This window comes from Poeciliopsis prolifica, unplaced genomic scaffold (assembly GCF_027474105.1).
Source record: "Poeciliopsis prolifica strain line A6 unplaced genomic scaffold, Auburn_PproV2 SCAFFOLD015, whole genome shotgun sequence".
Taxonomy (NCBI): Eukaryota; Metazoa; Chordata; class Actinopteri; order Cyprinodontiformes; family Poeciliidae; genus Poeciliopsis; species Poeciliopsis prolifica.
Window position 1 is genome coordinate 11,522,501 of NW_026562390.1, and position 26,937 is coordinate 11,549,437.

The 26,937-nt window shown below is 37.0% G+C and overlaps 1 protein-coding gene across 3 annotated transcripts in view; it reads left to right on the plus strand.

Moving 5' to 3' along the window:
- Positions 1 to 26,937, plus strand: part of ctif (CBP80/20-dependent translation initiation factor) — a 55,682-nt gene that overhangs the window by 12,811 nt on the left and 15,934 nt on the right. For 2 of the 3 annotated variants that reach the window (XR_008606620.1, XM_055040267.1), the window contains exons 2-9: positions 5,960 to 6,200; positions 6,573 to 6,644; positions 7,740 to 7,862; positions 8,170 to 8,243; positions 8,340 to 8,444; positions 8,589 to 8,667; positions 19,972 to 20,048; positions 25,294 to 25,374. Coding sequence is in view for 2 of the 3 variants with exons in the window: in XM_055040267.1 (XP_054896242.1) it covers positions 6,024 to 6,200; positions 6,573 to 6,644; positions 7,740 to 7,862; positions 8,170 to 8,243; positions 8,340 to 8,444; positions 8,589 to 8,667; positions 19,972 to 20,048; positions 25,294 to 25,374 (788 nt within the window). In the remaining variant the exon portion in view is untranslated. The remainder of the gene's footprint in view (positions 1 to 5,959; positions 6,201 to 6,572; positions 6,645 to 7,739; positions 7,863 to 8,169; positions 8,244 to 8,339; positions 8,445 to 8,588; positions 8,668 to 19,971; positions 20,049 to 25,293; positions 25,375 to 26,937) is intronic. The other variant, XM_055040268.1, reaches the window with a different exon arrangement.

A 26,937-nucleotide genomic window follows, 5' to 3' on the forward strand; every position in this document is an offset into this window, starting at 1 on the left:
GTGTTAATGCAAGTTATTAATTTAAACCTATCACTCATGTTTTGACCGCGCTGCACCAAACTCACTGAAATCGATCCTTGTCCACCCCCCGACAGGAATGTGGTCCAATATTTGGTATGTGTGGCCGAATTCCCCCACAGCACACCCAAGAATATCCTTAAAAATCATCCACAAGCCACGATTTATCCAAAAATTATGAAACTTGGCACACATTTAAAAGAGGAGTTTGATTTAAGTCAAAATCCTAGTGGCCAAAACTACTTTAAGCAAACGAGAGGGGAACAGACTTGGGGAAAAGGTCAACTAGAAAAGCCAAGTAAACCAACGGTCATCTTTTGGAACCGAACCGGAGAGAATCCACTGATTGGAGAACATGCAAACCCATGAAGGCAGAAGTACCCAGGCAGGGAGTCAAACCCAGGCAATCGTTATATTCTCAAAAATAAATGTTTTAATCACACTAAGCAGAATTTAGAGCCAAATTAACTAACAGTCGTAATTTCAGACTGTGGCAGGAAGCCGGATCGCCCGGAGAGAAACCTGCAAACAGGAAACCTGTCTTAATCTTTTTAGTACATGAATTTAGATAAGACCCGGTCAGATTTCTCCAGCCTCCAAATGATCACTAATTGTGTCTTTTTCAATTTCCTTATAATCCAAATGAGTTAAGTTTGGCTCCTCTCCAAATGAGCCTTGGTCGTCTCGGAGAGGAGGGGCTGGAGAACTTGAAACATCAGTGACTAACTGATGTTTCCTTACCTTTTCGTAAACGTATAAAACTCCCATTTGATTCATGTCTTCACTGCAGTGGTTATCTGCAGTGAAGACATGATCATTTTCTGCCTTCACAATTTGATGTTCTCCCATTAAATAGGTATAAAACTGGGTCGGCTCTGGACCCTGACAGAACCGCTCCGTCCCGCAGGCAGACTATGCGGGCACATCCACAGTCTGGTAGGGCGTCACTGGATGTGTCCTGGTCCGCCTCGTGAGAAAAAGCCTCTGTCTTCTGTTGTGAAAAACATCATGTATTCTAAACCCGATAGACCAAAAACGTGCAAGCGAAGGAGCAGTAAATCAGCCAACACAAAGCAATCAGACTTTACGTTTTTTGTTCTTTTTTAGCGCTAAAAAAGAGACGCTTACCATCACAGACTAGAAGTGAAAAGCAGGAGGCCCCGAGTCTATACAGAATGTGTTTAAAAACGGGAAGATTCGTTGCTTATGATCCAAGAACACGCCCAGTGGTAATCCGATGTCCTGCGTCATCTAAATCTCTATTTGCTTGGAGATGGGAGTGAGGAGATGATTCAGTTTCTGTATCTGTTACAAATACAAAGGCCTTTGTGTGAAAGTATGAGAGTGTAATGTGTGTAGAAGCATATGTGTGTATTTGAGCTTGGTAAGCGCCTCAACACTTCCCTCAATCTAGCATGTCTAACCCGACCCTCTCTTATGAATTATGATCCTCGTCCGGTAAACTGTTAATTTCGAAAGAAATCATGACCCTACCCTTGAAAGACCTGTTTTGTGCCTCTGAAGTACGAAGTTCCCTAGCCAGGGAACTTGGTACCTCAATGACTCTGGTAGCGGTGCCTTTCAGAGACCCCGGTGATGATCTAAGAGCTGGGACCACTGAAGCCAAGGCTTCTGCTGTGAATTCAGCAAAAACCTGGGCTGCAAGGTTGGCCGCAGTTACATCTTCCCCAGCCGGGGCAGATGCTTCTGCGGCTCGTCTCTGGGACACAAGGTCTTCTGTCAACTTTGAGCAAACCTCCCCCGCCGGGTCGGTTTGCTCAAAGTCGGCTCCGTCTGCTGTCTCACAAACAGCACACGGAGCCGTCGGTTCATGACAATCCTGCCCAGCCGGGTCAGTTTGTCTGGAGACAGTACCGTTTTTTGCGGTACTCTCTGGTAGGGTCACGATCGGGTCTAATTCTACAGTCCCTAAGATGTCCGTTGGTTTGGAACAAACCTCCCCAGCCGGGTTGGTTTGTTCCTCCTCAAAATCCTCAACGTCCTGTGACTCCTTAGAAACCGGCAAGTCCTGACAACCTCCTTCGTCCTCCTCAGGAAGACGATAATCAAATAAATTATTCATTGCGGTGCAAACGGCGTATCCTACGCCCCAACCCAGTGGTATCAAGAAAGGCACGAGTGCGTTCAAACAAGACATCGTTGTTCGCAAATCTTCTCTGAAAGCTGTCTGAATCCTGACTGAAGCACTGAGATTCCTACTTTAGAATTTCTTTGTCATTGATGACCTCATCAGTGACCTCACTGGACTTCAAGGGCAAGGTATTGCCTCTGGTCATCGCTATGGAAACGATATCAGTTCTGCAAACTGTTGACCTTCATGATGAACATTGATTTTATTTTTCTAATCATTTAATCAAGTTAAAAATAATAATGCTGGCAGTACAAAAGAAATAGTAACATAAACTATATCTAAATTGTGCTGATAAAAAATTTAGAACGTTTGTAAAATAAGAATTATAAGAAAAGGTGTTCATGTTGACTTGTTAATGACACTTTGTAATAAAGACAGTGTAAGTGTGTCGAAATTTAAATATTTTAAAGTGTCTAATTAACCTGTCATATATATATATATATATATATATATATATATATATATATATATATATATATATATATATGTCAATGTTATTTCTCAAAATTATTTCTCAAAATATATATTTAAAAGTTACATTCTGCAGCTATAATTTCAGTCAGGAAGGACAAGAGCTGCTGCTGACTAACACACCTGTTGTTATGGTAAAAGGTATAAGAGACAAGTTAATATATTAATATCTTGGTGATTTTCCTTAATTTATTAGACGCTGGTGAAATGGAGGCAGTCTGTAGCTAAGCTAACAATGCTAATTGATAATCTCACCCACCTCTCTTGGAGAAAAACTTTACAAATTGACTCTCTTTCCTTAATATAATTAATTTTGTAATTGACAGGGCCCCATTTTTTTTCTATGAAGACCTGTGGGCATTTTTACACAACACGATGAAAGGCTGGCTTTGTTAAAAAAGCAAGCTAAAAAGTTTTAAATGCAAAACAGAAACATTTTAGCTAATTAAGAAAACAGACAACAAAACTGGGACACTCTAAGGTAAGATTGTTTTCACTTAATTGACTTCTTTATCATAGTTAGATAGATGTACCATTACCCCATAATTTTAACATATAGTGAAATGTATTGATAACAGCAATCAGTAAAAAGGATCAACAACTATTGGCAGCTGTTTACTACAGGCAATAACTTTATACTCACTGTGTGAAGGAGAAAGGTAGGACGTCTTCATGAGGATGCAGCCATAGCCAGTTTGCATCTAGCAGTGTCACAGTTTAACTGATATGATCTCCCCACAGTGCAGAAATGTTGGGCTTAACAACATCGTTGTTGAGTGATTGATTTAATTCAGCAAAATTATAGATATCCACCATGATTATGTGGTCTATTTTTAAAATGTGTTTTTTTTTTCAATTTCATATCTTTAAAACAAAGCTCTTTAAACAAAGCTGTTTCCCCCCCAAAAAAATAACAGTTTCAGCAGATTTCATTTTCTTTATAAGAAATAGAACATATGAAAACGTGAGCAATCCACATATTTATTTCTAGCTTTCCTGCAATAATATGCTGTAGTAATACATCATATAATAATAATAGCACTAGTTTAATTTTGTTGCAGAGGCACAATCTTACTGTGTGTTACATGTAAATTATTCTATAAAACTGCTTTTTAATTTAAATTTAAACCAAACACTAAAGGTAGTTGATGATTATAAGTGTTGTAGAATATTATATTAACAATTACTAGCTAGCATAACAAAATAGCAGTCTTGCTGGTGTATTTAATACAGCATTTAGATCCTTTCTTTAACTTTCACATTGCTAAAAGCCTGCAAATACTGTATGAAGAAACGCAGAGTGCTCTTGGTCAAAAGTTCAGAAATGCATCCTATTTAACCTTCCTGTTATCTGCTGATATTCATACTCGCTGAAAGCCCAAACAAACTACATATGTCAACAGCTCAAGCAACTTTACATTTCTTTGCAGAAACAAGACTCATGTAAAGTGATGTTCTGAGGATTATGCCTGAGTGCATATTCGACAGTACTTAATTAATAGGTAGTAAATAGTTTCTAATCGGCAATTTTGAGTATGAATACACCTGAGAAAGAATAATATACATTTGAAAGTAAAATAAAATGTTTCAATGATGCAAACTAGTTTATTTGTGTCTAAAGACTATCAAGTAACAGTAAGAAGAGAATGGTGAAATAAAACACAATATTTTACAGATGACTGTAGAAAAAAAAAATCTACATTTCCATCTTCCTGAAGTGTCTAAATACTTTACTGGCAAGAGACGATCAGAAACGAGAGATGACTGAAGCTTGACAGCTGTCAAAACATCTATGTCATCTAAAACTGGGATAGCCTGATGTCATCAAATTTGACTTATATCTGACGATGTTTACATTGTTTCTTTGTATTCACTTTGATTTTACAGGAATTACAGGTGATGCAAACCCACTTTTTTTATTCTTAAATCAAAAAGAATACCAACTGTGGTATTGCAGTTGGACACATAAACAATGCAAATTAATTAGTTTTTTTTTTAATCACTCTTCTTTTTATGATGACTTGCTTTATATTTAAAAGAAACTGTTAACAAACCAAATCCCCTGTCAAATATAGGCAGCAGTTCAAGAGTAGAGCACACACACTGTGCTCCGTCATATCAACATGTTGATATAATATACAAGACGATAAACACCTCATAAAAATGAACATCACAAACTGAAGAAATCATTAACCTTAATTCTTCTTCAGGTTACTACACTTAAGAGAAACTTTTTCTTTCAAGTAAAATATTTTTTCATTTTACAGTGGCTGCAAAGAAGCAGGATAATCAATGTGTGAATGGATTATATATACTCTACTGTCAACATGGGAGGATTACAGTTCTGACTGAAGGTCAGATTACAGGCATGTTGAGATGATTTGCAATTGCAATATGTGTAGGAAGACTCTGACCCCTGTGAGCAGAAGTTTTGTTACTCACTCTTCTATTTAGTCAGTAGCTCAATCTCTTGTCTGATCCATTAAGTGTTTGCATTACTACTTCACTCTATCAATGATAGGCACATTTCAGTGTTTGTTGATATGTAAACGTCTTAGTGTTGCTTTCACCAGGCTTTTTGTGGCTCATGCTGTTGATTTGTTGGCAGGAAGTTCACGGGGCTCCCCTGTAAGTCACCAGCCTCAGAATGTAGTATTCTGCGTGCTCCAACCATAAATCCTCTTTGCACGGCTGGTGATCAAACCTTGATGTAAAGAAGCTTAGCAGCAATGGACAGTCAGGCGGGAAGCTGCTTCCCTGTTGGTCAGGGGTCAGGTGAACACACACAACTCTGACAGTGGAGAAAGAGAGACAGAGGGATACCAACATAGAAGAAGCAACACAGTCGCATAAAATGGATGCAGAGTTGCACAAGAAATTAACAGGGGAAAGAAATTTACAGAGAATTTTTTTCTTTTTGAACACCTGAGTAAAATATTGCAACTACCCAACAGGGTGGTATTGCGGTTGGACACATAAACAATGCAAATATGGATGCTTGCTAACAGTTTAAACTATAACTCGACTTTGAGTGTTGTGAAAGTAGGAGGATCAAAGGTAAGAGAGAGAGAGGGATTTTCAGTTTGGCTGTATTTTTGGACAGCTTAGACTGACTGTATGAATATATTTGTTTATTTATTAATATTTATTTTATCTAACTGTGAAGTTGAGAAAAAACAACCTAATTTATCCACTCTACCAGGACTTTGGTCAGTCATTGATTTGGATCGTTGATGTCTGAAATCTATAACATAAAGATATTTTCAGAATTTTTAATGAAGTTCCATCCATCTTTTTCCTTATTTTTGTTATGTACAGGTCACCTTTCTCCCTCCTTCCTCCTGCTCCCTTTCTCATTCCTGCCATCTCTGCGGCGGTTGCCATGGAGAACTCTTCGGTGGCATCTGCATCGTCTGAGGCAGGAAGCACCCGCTCGCAGGAAATCGAGGAGCTGGAGCGTTTCATCGACAGCTACGTCCTGGAGTACCAGGTGCAGGGCATTCTGGGAGACAAGCCAGATGGAGACGTGGACTTAGACAATGATGGCAAAGAGCCGCAGGTTGGATGATGATTTCTGAAATCTATTGTTTGTTCGTTACACATGATACATACCCAGCTGGTTTCTCTCATTTGTACATATCACAACTTTCTAAAGTCTTTAAACCAGCTGCTCATGTTGTTGTGGCAGTGAATGTGCCATCAGTTGAAACTATAGTTAAATGGAAAAATCCAAAGGCAATAGTGACATATAGAATTTGAATAATAACACAGATTGGCTGTGTGTGTAAGGGAAATTATAGTTGTTCAGACAGCGCAATATATTTAGTAGACGTTTTTGCTATATATAGTCTTATGTTTTAAATTGGTAAGAAAACAAAAGTAGAAACAAAAGTAAAACAGTGTAACTATATCTCCTCTTTTTCTCCGTCAGTGGACAGATAACTGCATCAACCAGAGAGATGGTAGTTGGACCTCATCTCAAGGGAGAGGCTCCTCTAAACGTGTAAGTTTTACCTCCATGTACCAGCACTCCGCTCATCTCTCACTCTTGTTTTATAAACTAAACATACTAATCAAACTTTTTAGTTTCTCTTCACTTATGTCTTTGTCCTGTTGTCTGACAATGTCAAGGTTCTCAGTTCAAAAAGTATTAAACTCAACTCACGTTTAAAGCTGCAGTATGTAACTTTTACAAAAATATGTCTCTTACATATTGGTTAAAAGAGTCACCATGTCGTGACAGATGGTATGAGACAGATGATCTGTGATAAGAGCAAGTTCCTCCCAGTGCTGCTTTTGCCTTCTAAAACAAACTGCTTCTCTTGTCAAAAACAAGCAATCAGAGCTGGAGGTTAGTCTTAGCAAAGTCAGCATGTGCTGATCCATGTACTACAAATAGTAATACTCTAATAACTTACCAGTCCAGGAAAATAGTTTTTCTGCTGTCATCGTTGACCATGCCAACGAGCAATAGCATTCATGACAATGGATTAGGAGAGATAACGTAGTAGAAAACAAGCAGAAATATGTGAGCAGAGGGCACAGGAGGGTGATTGACATTTTATATATTATATAGATATCAGTTATTGACTAAATGCATTTAACCTCTGAATTGTGTGTGTATGTATAAAGAGGTGTTGTTTACTACAATATCCTGATTAGTAGTTGCTCGTGCCAAAGTATCCACATAAGTTTTGATGACAATGTACTTGTGAGCGTCTGAATGTTTTCAAGTCTTTTTACGATTCTGTCTGCTTGTTTTAAAAGCAGATAGATGCAGATGCCAGTGATTTATATCATTCCACTTTTCAATGATTGCATCACAGCTTCCTGATATCATCAAGCTCTAACCCTCTTTGTCTACATGCTTGCTGAGCATGTAGTCAAAGGATTACTACGAAGTTAACAATGCAATTCAATCAACCATACACTGTTGCTACGCCGTATAACTGGAATGTAATTAATTATTTAGATGTGAAGCCATCTATATTGCATGAGTGACATGATTTGATTATTTATTTCTGTGTACAAATTCGATCAGTTTGTTTTGTAAAGTGTGTTTTAACAACATTTGTTGTGAACTCCTTTGGCACTGCAGGACGAGTGGGAACACAGCAGTAATGGCAGTACCGGCTCCAGACCCAGTTCAGGCTCCCGGCCAGGATCCGGCTCCCGCTCTGGCAGCAGAGGCCGAGACAATCAACTTAAAGGATCTCCAAAGGTATGGAAATATTCATTCTTTTTCTCGTCTTGTTTGTTTCTTTAGTAAGCGCATGTTCATCAAAAACAATAAAACTCCTTGCAAATCAAGCAGTAGTTATTGTTAATGGTCTTATAGTAGAGTTTTCAAACAGAATTACTGACAAATCTTTAAATAAAATTACAAGGCTGTATGACTTAACAGGTTTTGAGTTTAACCTGGAGGTCTGTTGGTTTTAACTGGTTGCTCTACTTCTTATTTCTGGAGCTGCAGTAGGAAGATGAAATGCATAAAAGCAATTTGACAGAAGTGGTTTTTGTTCTTCTAGAATGGGAACAGGGATGTCTCCTTTGACATCTTGGGAACAGACATATGGGCTGCAAACACAATGGACTCGCATGGGTAGGTGCCACATGTTTTATACTTTTCCCATGGGGCAGTTAATTTAATTTAAGTCCAGTTTCTCATGTTCATGCGTAAAATGTGTCTCTGTTGCAGAGGTGCAGGCTGGGACGTGCAGCCAGAAAAATTGGATTTTAGTCATTTCCACAGGAAACACTTCAGAGGAATGCCAAAGCAGCTGCCTCACATTGACAGAGAGGGGTAAGACTCTGTCTCTATGCATCTGTGGTAAATGGACCAACTACTCAGTGTGTGGTTTTGGATACTTTGTGGCATTAGAAATATGAATTGGAAAGTAATGATAATTCATAAGCTAATAATATGTCTTATGTCATTTCCTTTCAGTATGAACAAAACCAAGTTTGCAGAGGATGATGGGATAGACATGAATGACTTGGAGAGGTTCTTACCTCATCTGCGCTCTGTAAGTCGTAGACATTTTTTCCTTTGTAAAAATGAGTGCACTTTTTGTTTTTGCTCCAACACTTAATAAATCTTATTATCATCAGAATAATGTTTAATAATTTAATTAAATAAGTTTTATTGCTACAGCTCAACACCAAGTAGCACCTATGTAATCTACTAGTTGTTATAGGCTGCCCTCTTGTGGCCTATAAAAGAAATACTGAGCATTTGCTGAGCAGATCTGGCACTGGATTGGGGAAAGCATTTATTTTTTATATTATGTTTTTAATTTAGGAGCTTTTTTATTGGTGAATGAATGGTTGGGCAGAGTTAAATAGTTAAAAGAACCATCTGATATTGGTCAGGCTGTGGTCTGAAAATGAGTGAGAAGCAGTTCAAGAAAAACTAAAAAACACAATTAGAGGACCTGTTAATGAAGAGCTCTTAACAGATTATTAAAAGCCCCAGCTTCATAAAAATATAGTTCTAACAAACTGTGGTTCAAAATAGAAGGTGACATCTTCAGATTTAGCGCTTTGTTCATAAATGAAGTTTTGGTGACACCTGGTGGTGAAATGTTAATATGAAATCTTCTCAGCTTTATTTTATGCTTATGATCATAATTTATTTTTGTTCATGCTTATGCCTGTTTTTATAGAGATTACAAATATGTTGTTGTTTATTATGTGAACTGTATTTTTATACCAATCACCTTCTTGATATGACTTTGGTCTGAATATTCAATGTCTGCGTTTAGTCTCATATTTATGATTTTATATATTTAAATTCTAAGACAGTCAACAGGGTGGAATTTGCTTGTGTGCTATATGTATATCAAGAATATTGTTTGATGCACATAGGAAAATTATATTGCAGCTGTCAGAAATACTTGGGGTCATTGAAAGCTGACCAAATAAGGATATGAGTTGTTTCAGTTCCTACTGCATGTCCTGCAGTGTGAGAGGTGTGCACAATAACAGCTTCCTGATGTCATTACTCAGTACCTCTGAGTATAATGTGTTTGGCTTGAACTGAGTGAAATTGATTTTGCAGCTGTTAAAGCCATAGCTGAGTACAAGGTATGAAGCTCTGTGTTTTTCCACAGTGAATTTTGATCTAATGAGGTGGCAGGGTTCACCTTATGTCACCTTGATCACCGTTCTCTTTTCCTGCCCTGCTGTCTTCGTCAAAATGTTTTCCCTCACTCATAGTGGTCATGCTTCAGGGTCTTTACCTTCCCTTCCCCTTTTGCCCTCTGGGTTGAGAATGTGTTTTGCCTTTTGTACTGTTTCAGCAGAGATATTTCTTGTTGAGCTACCAAGTTGGCATTGATCACTGTGTAGTTCCTGAATCTAAGTTGCGGTTTCCGCTCATTCAGTAGAACCAGAAGTAAGATGGGGTAAGCTGCTTTTGTCTGTTGTGCTAGAGATCAGATTTATGTTGATTTGGGGACACGGTGAGGTACTTTTCCCGACATTCTCATGTGTTCCCAAACTACACCCTCCTCATTCACTCACTGTTTCACCTTTGGTATCACATATTTCACATTTTGGCCATTTATATCATCATAGATTTTAAAAAAAAAAGTAGACATGTGTAACACTTTAAATCTGTTTTATGTTTTTAAAAAAGGAGACTTCAGCCTTCAGATATGGGCACGGCAATGTAAATAAAGGGAACCTAATCTGATAAATACACACGGTCAAGTGAGACTGATTTTGTGGCCTTTTTGCTATCATAAAACAAATCACACAGAATGAAGACGTGAAAGAGTTTAGATTCAATTCAGTCTTTTAAACAAATAAACAAACTTCACTGCTGAATCAGAAGTCAGAATTCAGCATTGTGATGCCTTATCCAGAGTTGTATTAAATGTTATGTAATATGTAAGAATTACATATAATAGGACTTCAGGTCTAAACTTGACATTTTATTTTTCTGGCCTTGCATTACCTGCCAATCATTTCTGGAACAGAATCAAAGCGCTGCCCAATTTTGAGAGAATTAGGACAGAACATCATTATTATTGGCATTTGTGTTGCTTTCACTGCATTTGATCAGAACTCAAAAAGCTTACATTTTGAATTTTCTGCAATAAATACTTTTCTTTAAAGCTGTACTTATTTGTTTGATGGGTGCTCTGTATGCTAGTTTTATTTTGAACTGTCCTGTGGTGCCACCTGGTGGTCCAAATGTTAAAAATAGAAATCTTGACATATCAGAGTTAGTTCTCAGAAATTATTTTCAAAACATTCTCACTTTTTGTATTCTTTGAAAATATCTTGTAATTTTCTCCATCATTGCCACCTGAACTCACAAAAGGAGAAAAAATATATTTAAATATAAAGAAAAGAATATATATTGAAAAAAAAAAACAACAAAAAGCATCAACCTGTTTAGTACTCTTGTGGCTTTGTTTTACCACACAGTTGTCATCTAAAATTTAGTCTTCTGTTAATCTGTCCTTTTTAAAGATTACAGAAGGTTCTCTGAAAAGTCTGAAAGTGTCACAAATTATGGATCAAAAGTTCCAAGTTTAATTTAAGCCTCAAATATTAAATAAAATGCACTGTTACGGTTCAAATTACATTAAATTATGTAATTCAGTGTCAATAATAAATAGTATTGATCAATATTAAATCAACAGTATTTTACTATTGATTTATTATTTTTACATTTTCTCTTTAAAGCACAAAACCTGTTTGTTTATTTCTAAGTTCTAAACCTCTGAGAGCTTATATAAGCATCAAATCACAGATTTAGACTGGGTCTTCTAAAAACATTCATTGTTGACATACCTCTGTTTCCCAATAGAAGCACATTCAGATCTTTTGCACAGTTGACATTATATAAACGTATATACAAGTGGCATGAAAATATGAATAAACGATCCACCAGCATTTGCTCAGTCACAATGTAAGACAACCAAATGCAGTAACATGTTTCCAGTCATCATTTCCAGTCCCTGAATGGTGGGACTTCATCATCCAAAATCCATGTCTGCATTCCACACTTCACGCTAACATTTACTTCCCTTTTCCAGGAGACAGAATGGACACACAAATAGCCCAGGGAAGTAGAAAACATCCCATTTGTGTGTGGGTGGGTGTGCATGCAACTCTGTGAAAAAGCGCTTCCTCCCTTTGCTCTCCGATTCTGCCAGACCTCGTTTGGCCTCTCTGGAATGTCAGCCTGCACGCACAATAACCCTGCCTTCATGTCCAATCTCAGTTCGTAATGACAGAAGCATCCAGAGGTCAGGGAGCAAGTAGTTGATCTGCGCATTCATGTCACGTATAACAATGATGGCTTAAAAAATTAGACATGAAACCAGCGAGCATGCAATTAATTTCTCTATTTATTCAAAATACTACTTTTTTTTTACTGTCCATAGTACACGACATTATGATATGCTTTAAAAGCGCTGATGTGTTATGACTGTGCCTAATAGATCTGCCAATACTTTGTCAGGAACAGAGCTCTTAAGCTCAACTTCATCTGAGAGCAATGCTAGTTTTGCGGCACTGTTTACTGATTTTTGAATTTTTTTATTTTTAATCAAAAGACATTCAGGCAACGGTGCTGATGGAGGGGAGTCACTTCAGGTCAGTAAGTGGTCCTTCAGTGTGTGACAAGATGAGTCGTCTTCTAGCCCTGTCAACATGAACTTGGATAATAAGCAAAACAGATTCTCTGCTGGGTGTGCACCTCCTCTGCACAGGCACAGAGTCTTTGGATTTTAACTTTTTTTTTTTTTTTTTACTTTTACATTAACCACCACAATGATTATTCTTCTCCACCCTTTATTAGTGTTCATTATGTTTATAAGTTCCATTTTATCCTGACTCGTTTTTGATGAATTGTCAGATATTAACGACACAAACGCTAGCTATTTTCAGAGAATCTTCAGCCCAGGACTGCTTTAGCTCTTCTCAGTATGTTCCCTTTAGAGTTTTAATGTAGTTACCATTAACTGAAATGAGTCAAGACTTATGTTCTTTTTTAAATCAAAGTTCTAGAATGTTTTTTTTTTTTTTTATATAGAGAGATGTGTTTTTCAGACTTTACCAACCCACCCACCTCTGATGGACATTGTTCTTAAGGCATCTTGAGGAAAGTGAAAACTGTATTCGGTGATATATTTCCCAATTGTTTCTCTCAGATACCTACAATGAAATATAATCTTCATAGACTGTGTCCACTAGGAGTACAATATAGTCATAGCAATCAAAATTACATAATAATTGATATTTTTCCACAGTTAGTAAAGCTTACTTAACTGCTCAAATTTGCTCACAAAAACTTCAAAATATATTTACATGGTTATTTCAGACACACAGTAATTATTTCTTTACTCCAAAGGATAAAACTCAAGAAAAAAGTTTAAGAAAAAAAGTTTTTAATAAAGACCAATTTGATAGATATGAGTTTTATTTCAGTTGTTTCCAATAGCAACCTGTCTTTTGATCTTCTGAACTCTTTGAGTTCTTGATTGATGACTCACTTTGTCACGAGAACATTCAAGCACAGTAACATCTAAACCGACCTCTTAAAAAAAAAAAGAAAAAAAAAAGCCAAATTTAGAACTGCTTCTTCATCTATTTGATCTTGAGGCCAGTAAGGCAATCCAACTCGTCATTAAATGTGGAGTGTGCCACAGAATTAGCCAAGGAGTGGAGGGAGTCAGAGGAGAGGAGAGGAAGGGAAAGTGGCTGGCCACTGAGGACACATCCGGTCTCTGGTGTGTGAACAAAGCAGTGTGACTGGGGAACAAAGCCGGAGTCTGGAGCTGAGATGTTGCAGACTGGTCGGCCCCTGAGTCTGGAAGTGTACGTGCTGCAGGGCAGGACTTCAATTCTGAAGGGATGCTGGGGGCAGGGAGACTTGCTGTGGGTCTGTCTGTTAGCTGCCTGTTTGGCTAACACCTTTTCTACCTTCCCAATAGATGCATTTCACTCTCCCAATGGATTTCAACTCCTCTAAATCTTTCTTCTTAATTTTTTTTTTTTTTTTTTTTTTTTTTTTTACCATCAAACACCTCAGCTGGCTTTGTTTCTCCCTATTCATTGTTTCCTTCACTTCTGACCGTCATCATTAGCATTGAGATCTGCCCTCTTCCCTGTTCTCCTTTATGGCGTCCTTCACTTCTCCCCTCCATCCTTCATAAGTTGGTGGGCAGCAGAACAATATCCAGGGGGTCATGGTGACCGGTAGCCCCCTCCCTTTTGTAACTTCCCACCATTGTTCCTACTTCTGCTACTTATTGGCTCCTCCACTTCATTAACCGCTCACACATTGAGTTAATCACCACAGTTCACGTTTGTGTCCAGGATCTCAGCATGAGGAAACTCTGCAGACCTGAGTACCTGCATGTAAGCCGGATACCTAGCAAGGCATGTGTGACCAGTCACATGGAAATATTCAGTAACTCCTGATTGGTGACTTGCTTTTTACTTAAAAATAGAAACAAGAATAGATGGATTGCTGTGGGTTCAGTACAAAGCTCTCTCTTATGTCCTTGTAACAGATGGAGGACCTAATTATGGTTTGTTGGCTTTTGTTATCTTTACTAAATTATTACTAGCATGGTAAGGGTTGTATAAAAATTCAGTATAAATTATTTTACCTAAGATGGCACACACTATATACTTTTTTTATGCGTGAGGCCATCCGACATGTAATCAGCAACAAAACCATCGTCTTCTGGATGATTGAGAATGTGGATCTCTTTTTAGATTCTTTGTGTGAAAGATTTTCAGCACCTTTGAAGATATCTAGAAATTTCTTTGGACTGTGAGGCATCCGCAATGTGCATCTACAAATGGAATAAATTGCACTAATGAGCATTCGCTGTTAGCTGCAACTTAAAAACATCCAACATCCATGTGGAAAACACTGTATTTACGCGGTGCTATTCTGTGACTGGAAAAACAGAAGGGTTCGCACAAATATTGATGCTTTCAGAGATTTTATAAGGAAGAGACAAGGGTGCAGAAACACAAACTATGATCTCCATAGTTTGTTGCTAATTAAAAGTTAGATTACATTTTAGAAACTAAAATATATTTTTATATAAAGATATAAAAATTGTAAATGAAACTCTATTGACTTGTTCTATATGCAGTTATACATCAGTCATAGCAGACATATTAAAGTGATAGAAAACTTAATACAGTTTCTTCCTCAGTGAGATTTGGACACTGGGAGGAGGTTACTGGTTTCTCAGATCTACCATGTTAATATGGTAGATCTGAAATTTTGTTTGATTTCTTCAATATGAGAAATTTCAGACTCATAGGAGGAACCACAGAGCATTGTTAGGTTAAAGCCACATCTTGTGAATTTTTCCTCCAACAGGTTTGAGAGGAATCACCTCAAACCAGATGTTGGACTGGAATTTATTTCAATGTTATTTGTGAATGTTAGCTCCTCATTTTCAACAGTGGGCCTATAAAGGTTGAAAAAGGTCATCATGCCAGGGAGCACAAAACGAATTTTTATGTAAATAATAGACAATTTAATTTCATGCAATTATCATGATAGAAGCCATTTGTTTGTTACTTAACGAAGTATATTTGTCCCATTTGCTGTTTGTTGTGATGTATACTCGCGAACGAACAAGGTAATTAGTTCAAGTTTGTCGTTTATTGAAACTACAGGAACTGTGAGGCACCACAGTGAAGGTAAACAAAGGTAAAATAACCCGAACAGGTGAGCAACTCAAAACCACTCGTACTTTTTACTGTCTCTCTTTGTCATTTTAGCACACCCATTGCCGAGGCAACTGCCTGCGCTCCATAAGCCGAGCAGAGATTACGTTAAAAACATAACATTCAGTCTGTTACGATGTTAGGTATTCAGGATTGATATTTATTTCACGATTATTAACAAGCACCTTCATGAACACAGCAGTGGTTGATTAGCTAATTTAAACTCCTGCTCTGCTAGTCAGTCAGTCTTTGATTCGCATTTTTTTATTATTATTATTGTTAATGGAACTGAAAAGCACTGAATTGTGCAACACCTTGTTGAAACAATAATTACTGAAATCGTTCATTTTATTTAAATTTTTTTTAATAAAGTTACAAACGTTTTGGACCTTTGACTAGTTTGATAAAAGCGTTAGAAGAGGACATGCTGGTTTCAGCCTCTTGGCGGTGTTCAGTTTGTCACCTACTGCCGAGATCGACTGAAAACCTTCCGCGATCGACGTATTGAGCACCCCTGCTTTCAGGTGTCTGTAGTCCACACTTTTCCGTTTCTTTTTTCAAAACTTTACTTAAACTTGTGCAACTTCTTCAACAGATGAGATTTACAGCCTGATCTGCAGTCACATTCAACAGGTGATCAGTGATGAAAGAGAGGCATGTGAGATCCTGACATTTATGTCTTATTTATTATGCAGTCCGAGGCCTTAGCCACAGAGGAATATACTGGTACTTCAAAGAAAGAAGTAAGTGGCGACAGGAGACAGGCCATCGTGGGATCAGAGTTTCAGAGAGTAAAAAAGGAAGAAAAGCCCAGTGGTGCCCTATAGAAAAGCAATCTCTGCTGAAGCAGCAGCTTTCAAATACATAGAGCTCAGTTGGCATCCCTCAGAGTGATGAACAAAGACATCGATCATACGTCCTCTGCTCGTCTGATGCTCTGTGTACGCATGTGTGATCTGGTTTGCTTTAGGTTTCAAAGAGGCTGAATAAAAAAAATACAGCTTTTCAATGCAACTCATTAAAATCCATTTCTAATAGATTAAACACTTTTTGTCTGATTAATATTTACTACAATTAAATAAAGAAATAAAAGATCACTTGATTGTGACAAATGGGAGGAGAAGTTTTTCTGGCCTTGTATCAGCGTATGCGTTACAACTCCCTTTGTGTGCTTCGCTACGTGTTTGCTATCTTGTATTTACAGCCTCCCTTGTAGTCATTCTTGCTTTTTCTCTCCCCTCAGTTCTCAACGGTCTGTCCTGCAGTGCCACCCCCGGGGTAGTTTTAAATTTATTGCTTTTGGCCGACGTCCTTGGCAACATAAATAAGCCTGGAGAAACAATGGACTAACTGACTGAGCATCATACCAGAATTGTTACGCAGGAAAGCATTCACTCCACTTTCCACTGTTACTGCAGTGAAAGTTCAGTAATCATTATTTTCTGTTTCGATTTTTCACATTTCCTTCTCCAGGAGCTTTTCTCATTTCCTAACCACTTACACCCCCGCCACACTACTGATTGGCTCAATAGAGCGACCTGAGTCAGAGTTCCAGAACTCTGACAAAAATATCTTTGAAAAGTTCAAACCTCTCTTGAGGATTTTCAGATTATCTCACTGGTTATCCTTTTAGAAGCGAAATCTTGGTTTACTCTGAATCTCATTGGGTTGTCACATTGGTTCACGTTTGGCCAAATGAGATAATGCAAGATGACAATATCTACAGTTACTTTCTACCTTTTATCTGAAATCCTCCCCCCTGCAATGTTACTCAATATTTCAACTTCCTTTCTTTTTGGCCATTGACTTAATTGTTTGTCAAAATGATGCCGACTTCCACTCAATAAATTAAAAAACAGTCATAAATATTTATTTATTTATTTTATTTTTTATTTTATTTTTTTGTCAGTTTTTTACCATCACCCTCCCACTCACAATTTGTACTGCCACCCCACCCCTGTACGTGTCACGTCCACAGTGGTCATGCTGCCTCCTTGGAGTGCAGCGGTTCTCTGGCAGGGGACCAGGACAGCTCATGGCTTCCTTTGATCTACAAAGCATTCACTGCTACCTGCAGATAATCTATTCTCACCCACAGAGTGCTCTCTTTAAGTCAGTTTTACATCATTTTTTTTTTTTTTGCCAACGGTGGAGTGAAAAAGTATTTTCTCCCTTTTCTATGTTTTCTATGTTATGTTTTAATTCTCCAGCTCAAATACAAAATGCCATTTTCAACTGGTAAGATTTTATTTAATGACATTTTTCTGAAAATTCATATAGATGAAACAATTTGCTCCCAAATGTTGGAGACACTTTTTGGCCATGCCGCCAAGTGCTGACCAGTGAGTTGTGACGTTTAGGGAGCACTTACTTTATCTCATTGGGCAAGGTTTTTTAATAAACCATAATTTGCAAACTACTTTTTGTAGTTCAGGTTTTTTGCGTGATAGTAAAATTAATTTTAAATAATTATAGCTTCACTGATTTTTGCAAAACAAAATATAAGATTTACAAGTTTATAAATTACTAGTATTTTATATTGCTGTTGTTTTACATGTGTATTTGATAAAATCTAAAAGAAATTGCAAGTTTTCTATTTGCTCTAAATTATAAATTATATCACTGTTCAGATCAATTTTTTTTGTGAAAATACAAAATTCATTTAACTTTGGAATATATAAGCAGCATTCAGCACTTATATGGAAAGTCTTCATGCAGTGTTGGAAAGTAAGGGGTTTGAGTTAAGTCTTTCAACACCTGAGGGGATCTCAGAAAATATTTTTATTTTCTGTCCCATGCAATATTTACTTCTCAGTCCATTCGTCTGATATTCATCCCTCTCTCTTGTCCATCTTGAAATCGATGCAATAGACTGTCCTCTGTTGCTACATGCCTGTAGGAGAGATTGCAGCAAAGTCAATGGCTCTATGAAACCGGCTGGGTTACCTTAGACAAGAAACTTTTAAACAATTGCAATAATTAAAATAAAGTTTTCTTAATTGTTTTATGACAAGGATCATGTTTAAATTTTTACTTACAGTTTGGACATTAGAATATTTCTGTTTAGAAAACAAATTGGTGTATATTGTCTTGAGCTTCAACTTATGATTCGCCACCATATATCTTTTCAGGTTGAATCAGCCTGGGAAGTCTAATCACTTCAAATATCTTTGTGATCAATTCACTATGAACTTTTATGTGTATGTTTTAAAATGCACTGAAAGGTCAGTAAACTCTGCAAATTGGACTTTGAAAAAAAGTCCTTTGAAAAAAAAAAATACAGTTTTTGAGGAACAATACAACTATTGTTCCAACCTGCAACTGCATACATAGTCCTATAAACTAGTACACCTTGTAAGACTATCTATACTTTAAACTATAACTATAATTGAAATCAGAAGTACAAATTGAAATCCTTTCTTAACAGCTTTGAAAACTTATTTGTCAAGCTTTCCAGGATGTTGAAGTAAATCAAGGCCAGCCTCTTACATTTGGGACTTTGCAGACTTTTTTTTTTTGCTCAATCACCATCTGTCTAGTTTTAATCTGTCACTGGGGCCAGACGACACCTTTCTCCCAGTGCCCACCTCTCATGTAGCATGTCTTGAACATTGCATTGTGTGCACAGCTGTTCATAGTCGGGTTCATTTATGCACTCATTCTTTTCACAACACCGTTCGTCATCGCACACTGCATGTTTACTCAACAGGTCTAGTCCTAGGCCACTCATAACCATGGTAACAGCACATAGTGGTGATGAGCAAAGGAAAACTGGACTGTGTGACTGACAGAGCCAATGTTTTATGGATGATGGATTTCATATTTCCTTTTCAGAAGAGGTGAACTGTAAAAGCAAGAGGAAATATCCATCACACTGTATTCCATCAGTGGTATGAATTGCTCTGCCTCTTGCCGGAAAAAAATATTCAATTTAGTCAAATGAAAAATGACTCATTTTGATGTGACTTAGACCTGAGAACTCCTCTCACCTAGTGCCAAAGCATCAAGATGCTAGAAGTATATTTTGCATTCTTCTGTCCCTCTCTCCCCCCTCCTTTTTTTTAAATAATGAAAAAATGTGTGGGGAGAGACTTTCTTGTGGTCTTTGAATATCATTCTGTGAAACAGAAAAAGACCAATATGAGTTATAATGGTGCCTTCTTGCATCCAGTTTTTGCTTGTGTGAAACGGGACGTTAGGTTGTATTTGACCTCACATCTTACTTGTTCAGATAATGTTCTCTCAGCAAACATTAGAGCTCAGATCCACATCTGTCTGGTGATAAGAATTGGCAATTCTGTCAATGTTCACTTTACCTTTTGTCAGAAAGAATTCATACCCATAATGCCGTATTCATATGCAAAGAAAACACTAGCTGTAATAAATTGCAGACGTGGAAATCTGTCCACAAATCTAAACTCTCTTTCAAGGAGATCTTCTGGCTTAGATTTTAAAAATGCAATAATTTACTTGCATTATTGCCAGCGTATTCAACTGAAAACAGAGGAAAAGCACGCAAGAACATTCCAATTAACATTTAAATGTATTTCCAGTCATGAAAATTGCTAGTTTTTACAGCAACTTTCTCTTACACCATGATTTGTTTCTCACAGGTCTTCCCACCCCTTCCTAATGAGGCTGAGATAGCACACACCAAAAAGCTCTTCCGACGCAGGAGGAACGACCGACGGTAATGTTTACCCACCATGCATATGCCTGCGCACACACATTCACATGCAGCAAAATCTTTTTTCAGACAGAAATGATGGAATCACAGCTTAAGCATGTCTCCACAGCCACAATAATATCTGGAAATGAAAGCACACTCCAGCTCGGTTTCTCTGTTTGATTTAATAGTGCTGCTTTGCAACCTTTGACTTGATTCAAAGTGGATTTTTTTTATATTGGTTGTATTTTCTGTAAAATCTAATTTTCCCAGGTCAAGTCTGACTTCACTGAAACTAGCGAAAGGGGAGAAAAAAAAATCCCTTTCACTCCCTGCCCTGATGTCATTGGAAAACTGTTCTTTAGTTGCTAAGATACTGGCTAAAGAGAAAATATTTTGGTTGTATTTGTGGCTTTAAAAGAGGAAATTATATCTAAACCAAATGGACAAAAACACTTACATTCCTGTTTTTAAGTCCAGAGAATAATGCGTGTCTCCTGTAAGCTGTTGTGTTTGCTGTACAATGAGCACACTGCAGCCCTGGTGGAAAGAAAAGAACAAAAATATCAACATAGACCAATAGCCGCTTGCTTAGGTTTCACTCTATTTGTTTTGTGTAGTGGAAACTGTAACAGGAGACCATCCTGTTTTCTTCTACTCGCTGCTTTGTGCACACGTCTTTATACTTAACACGCTTCATTCAAATTTTACATAATGTTGTGCATCCTTGTTTGCTGCATTCATGTTTTTAAGTAGCTGTTGCTACCAAAACATTTTAAACTGAATTCTAGTTTAACACTAAAAGAGCTAAAGGCAGTTTTGTGGCGATCATATACTTCCTTTGTGGTAGCTAGTGACCAGTCACTTTTTTAAATCAATATTATACAAAACTATGACAAAAAATGGTATATGGCTGATGGATTAAATAAATACATTTAAAAAAAAGAGATGCATAGAAATAAAGAATTGCATTTAAAAAAGGACTCCTGTACACTACAATGTGCAGAGTGTTTCTTTGCATAATTCTACAAAATCAGATTATTATTTAGGACTGTGATGTGAAAAGCAGTGTTTCCCCACTTAATTTATATAGCATTTACACAAGTTACAGATTCAAAATAAGTAAATATGTCATAGCCTTCTTACCATTAAAGGCCATTGAACAGAATAGTTTCCTCCATTAAAGAGCAGTTTGATGCTGCCTTGTTATTACTAGTTTTCAGAAAGTGTATTGCTATTATTAAACTAATGCATTATTTAGCAGGCTTATTTATTTAAAAGCTTCTCCTCAGTTCAGCTGTTGATTGTTCCAGATGTTGCTTTAATATTGTAAGCACATATCTCTAAATATTGTCTAAATCTGCCTAATGTTCAAGCTGAAACTGAATAAAATTTTATATCACTACTTAAGACTGAATATAGTATCTTAATTTGGAATAATTTATTCTTATATCATTATAAGAAGTGTATGTTTATATATATAATTTCAACATAAATGTGTCCTCCCACTCTCCATCTGTTTATGGATCATAATAAAAGACAAATATAGGAAATGTTTTAAGCATCATTAGAACTGTGATAATACATTATTTTATTAAGTATTGCTTTTTTTTAAATAAAAGCATTAGATTTTGTTGTGCCTCTTTGTGTAATTGTCATGACAATGTTATATAAATGTTCTGTCTAATGTGTAGACACCATGAACAGGCAGGTGTAAGACGAAAACAGACATGGCTATGATGAATATAAACCTTTTGTTTATGTTCCGTCCATCCGCCTCTATGAGAAGCAACTTCAGTATCACAATATTCTGAATATTGTGACCTATATTCACAGTATTCACTGAGCAGCAAGAAGACATCGGGATATCAGTTATCATTACTTCATCAACCATATTATGGTTTTATAAAATAAATGGAGCCCATTTGCCAATCAGATCAGGCCATGTCAATAATGCACGTTGGGATGGAGGCACAGAGGCATATTTGGTGAATAGCAAGGTCTAGACTAGGGTTTGGCTCAGACAGCGGCAGAGCCATCAGCATAAAGAGGGCAGTCCATCATCAGATGAAGACAGACCCAGGCGGTATTAGGCCAGGCAGCACCAGATACCTCAGAAAGGGTTTGCACAAAAGCGAGACAATTAAAGTTAGGCATCAACCATGAAACGAAGAAGCAAGTCAAGAACCAACTGCTGCTTCATGTCTTTTTTGCTTTTAAAAAAAATTTTTTTTTATGCAAATAGATGCATAAAAATCTATTTGCAAATTATATTTTAGAATCTTACACAGATGACTTCTTTACCTGATTAGAGGATCAGTGTATTGGTAGGTTTAGGTAGTTTCTCTTCAAATTTACATATCAATTTGCTTCAACAGCTCAACTTATTGTTTAATAGTAATTACCAAATTCTTTCTCTGAGAAGTACCACTGATGGTTTTCGTACCACAATTTGAGGATTATGGCCTTAGATCACTGGGTAGCCTTTTTACTTTCTTTCTCTAAACTCATGTTTCTTTATTCAGATGTGCCAACACGCTGTACTACAGTAGCCAGTCCAAAGAAACAACTATTGGTTTTCTCATTATACTGAAAAGAGGCCCTATAAGACTTTGCAAATCGATTGTTGGGGAAACAAAAAACAAATGAATAATTATAGGGTTTGAGGTTATGGAAGGAAGGTTGAGGCAGAGGTGTGCACAAATAGGACTTGGAAAAAGTCATGAAATATTTGGCCTTACAGTAAATCATTATTCCTAAACAAAGTCAATATTTTTAAAGCCCTTTTGGAATCAAAAACAGGATTGGGGGATATAATCAAAGTGCATTTGGGTGAGAGTAATGTATGATTTTGTTTCAGTTCTCATTAGCTGCAGGGAAATAAAGCTCTAATATGCACAAACTGTGCTATGAAATGCATCATAAAATTAAAATCCCTAGTTAAAGTATTTATCTCAACATGCATTCGCTAAATAGCCAGCTAGCTTAACTTTTCTATTCTAGAAGCTGCAGACATAATTTAAAGTTTAACAACAGTAGCTTGAAGGCAGTAAAGGAAAACCACAAAAAATGTTGCGCTTGGGTTGGATTTTGTGTTCTGTTGGTTGCTATACATCAACACAATAGGGAAAAGAGTAGAAATGGTCTCAGCTAAACTTGGTGAAAAGACATGATGAAATATGGAAGCAAAGTATTGATTCGTCGACTACATGTTTGAAACATGAGGGGTGTATCGAACAAATGTCCAGCAAAGGGAGCAGACTGGGAGACCGAGTAAAGGAAAAAGTGTGGGCTGGCTGTGGCAGGATGGAAAAGAAAGAGGAGGCAGTGCATGTGTTTCTACTTTAGTAGGCACGTCAGGCAGGGCTGAAATTAGTTGTGATTTACAGGAATGTGCTGGTTACTGTTTTTTTTTGTTTGTTGTTTTTTTCTTCTTTGCTTCAGAACAGAAGAGAAGCAAAGCTTTGGAAAATGAGCAGCGTGCTCACTCTTTTCATTCTTTTGTAATTGTCAGTAGCTTTTCTAAGATGTTTGATGGACATTGTTTAAAGAAGAGCACTTTGTCTACAACATTTTTTGTAGTGTTCTCAAAAACTGATTGAGTCCAACTTTAGCAACAGTCCATGCACAACTGCCTGCACCAGTCACTGTCTCTGCAACACTGCATCGTGGGGTGCGTTTTCCAGATGATGCATGACTGCCAAAAGTTACACACTCAAATAAAAAGATCATTTTAAGAGAATATGCAAAATATTTTTATACAATGCCCAACTATATTTGTGTTTGTTGAAATTTGCTTTTGCCTTCTGTTGTTTTGTATTGTTGTTTTTTTAAATTAACAGTTATCAATATCTAAACCTTACAATACTATGAAATGTTTTTGCATCAGTTTAACTTTTTCACAATTTGTTACAAGCACTAAGCTCAATATGTTCCAACCAGCATTGCATCTGGACCACTGAATCAATATTCTGTGGTTTCTGCTTTTGTTGCATTTACAACTACAAGGCTTTTTTTGGGTTTTTTCCTCCAGCGTCACACATTTAGGGTTTAAAATTTTCAACTTTTTCATTTGCATGGAGAGTGTGCGATCATCAGCTTGCAAGTATTGTCCTTGATTCACAACTCGATTTAGGTCTATACTTTGTGTAATTCTACCACATAAATATGCTTTCATTTTGTGTGTCTGGCCGGAAGGAGGTTCACTGCTCCAGTGTCAGGTTTTTGGAGGGTTTTTTTGCATCCTCTGCACAACTTGTATTTCTCCTGTCAAAACATTCTCCCACCTGAGCTGTGGATCTCTACAGCCTTGTGTTGGCCTACCACATACAATACTAAAAAAAATGCCCTGAAATTTGTGGTTGTCTTGTATAAATGTTAAAATGCTTGAATTATGATTCTATATCAATTTCATCAAAATTCCTATTGTGCAGAAAACAACTCCTCCTGTGGCTCGACTGATCTCATTTGTCAAGTTGCATTTGTGGTTGTCTTAAAACACAAACTTATTTTCCTTAGTATTTTAAACGGTATTGACTCGTTTGTAGCTGTTTAAAGAGATGTTCTGCTCAACACATTTTTCAGTTCATAAAAAATAATTCCAGTTCCTATGTTTTCTAGGCTCTTCCAGTAAAAACAATAAACAGGATTTATGTGCTTTATTTCTGACAGGGATTCTTTAAAAATATTGTGTGATGAGTCGAAATTCTTCTTGCATGAATGCACCCAAATTAATTTCGGACTTCACAATTTTTATCTTAAAATGTAATAATGCAAATGCTCAGTCAGGCAGCTGAAATCCTCCTTCCCACAGTGCATTAAGTTAGTGTTTTGTGGCGTGTGTAGAGCCTTGGCCAAGTTATTGACTGTCTGGCCTGCAGACATCTCTTCCCCCAGGTCAATCGATTCTCTTGTCTGGGTCAACCAGTGGTTCTATAAATTCTCCTCTTGTGCTCAGTAAAAGTCATGATTGATCATTTTTATCATGCTCCCCCTCCCCTGACCATGTCTGCAAGTTAATTTCATCTTTTATGTAGAATTCTTTTAGACTCCTTGTTTTGTGCTACCTTACCAACATGTAGTTTTTTTTCTCTTACTTGCTTTGCTTTTTTGCCCTTTTCAACCTTTTATTTTCTCCTGTTTTCCTTCCATGAAAATTCTTCGATTTCCTACAAAATTTACTTTGACTTTACTCCACTCTTCACCCGATTTCATCTTTCCATCCTTCCAATCATCTGCATTTTGGCCTACCCCTCTCTCCTGCTTGTAGAGCATTTGATCACTTCACCCGAGAGCAGTTAACCATACTTCTGCCCATTGGCCCAGGGGAGAAACGACGAGTCTCGGCCAGGTTAGTGGCAACTTAAGTAGGATCTCAAAAGGTAAAGTAACTTTTAAAAGTATCCAAACCTCTGAAATTTGTGCAGCTGTTTTGTGAAGGCCTCAAAGGTTTAGAATCTCAGAAAACAAACAGCGTCATGAAGAACAAGGGACTCGCCAGAGATAAAGTGGTGGGAAATTTTAAAACGGGGTTTGGCTACGAAACAACATCCGAGCATTTAAACGTCGCTATTTAACATTCAAATAGTGAATCAGCTGAAACCTGAAAGTGTTTTGAACACACTCAATATACCCATGTGTAACGCATAGTGGTGGCAGCATCATCATATGACTTTTCTTTTTCAACAGGCATAGGCTACCAGAGTTAAATACAATGTTTTCTGGAAAACCTGTCAAAGGCTACAAGATCCAACAGAACAACAACCTCATATCGAAAGCTAAATATGACAATTATGATGCATGGTTTATATCAAAGCACATTCATGTTTTAGTATGGCTCAGTCAAAGTGCACATTTAATCTAACTGAAAATCAGTTTGAGGACATTAAAATTGATGTTCTCAGATGATGTGGGCATACATTTAAGACTAGATGTGCAAAGCTGAGAATTTGTGAAAAGACTGATATTCATAGATTTTTGACTGGGCTTGTGTGATCTTGGTAAGAAGAATGAGCGACTGCATTTACAATTGAAATTACAGAGAAAAATTGCTGTATAAACAATTGACGTACAAGTCTGAAAGTTTGCAAAATCATGAAAACTAGCTTGATTTTTTTACCTACTTCCTAATTATGCTGTACTTTGTATTCAACTATTTAACATTCTAATAAAGTACATTGAAGTAATGGGAAAAAATCTCAAGAGTTTAGAAAGTGTGAATAGTTTTGCACATTTCTATTAATGAAGTCCAGATACATTTTTGGCAGATCTCTGAACATTACATTCAACTTATTTCTCAATCAATTTGAAGAATATGTACTTAAATATGTCTCAGGCTGGCAACATCCAGCACTGCAATGGACTTGAGTAATACCATTTAAATTATCAAACCGAAAATAATAAGTCATGTTCCGTTTTATTAGATGTTTAATCATGAAAGAGTAACTTATTGTTGAATGACATTTCATCAGTGGTTCCATCATTTGTCCTCAATGCAGCAATCTCTGACAGTAATGGCTGATAGATGATGAGCACTCAAACCACTGTGGAGGTCACAGTCATTAAACATGATTAACATTTTATTATACTCCTTCTCTAACCCCTCTCAGATTATCAGTAGATAAGAAGAGTGGTTTATTACATCTGAGCCTAAATTAATTGCAACTATCACAAGCCTTTGAATCCATCAGAGTGGTCATATTCAGCAGTTCTGGATGTCTCCTTGGCAAAATTAAGAAGTTTTACCAATTATAGGATAAGATAATCAACTGATTTCACAATTTTTATCCAGGAGTTCTGCATTTATCAACAACGACTACCTTTAAAACCTGAAACTTGTGAGTTAGTGACAGTATTTTCTGCCATGTCCTCCTTTAATACAGCCTGACTGTATTGGTCTTTCAAATTATGTAAA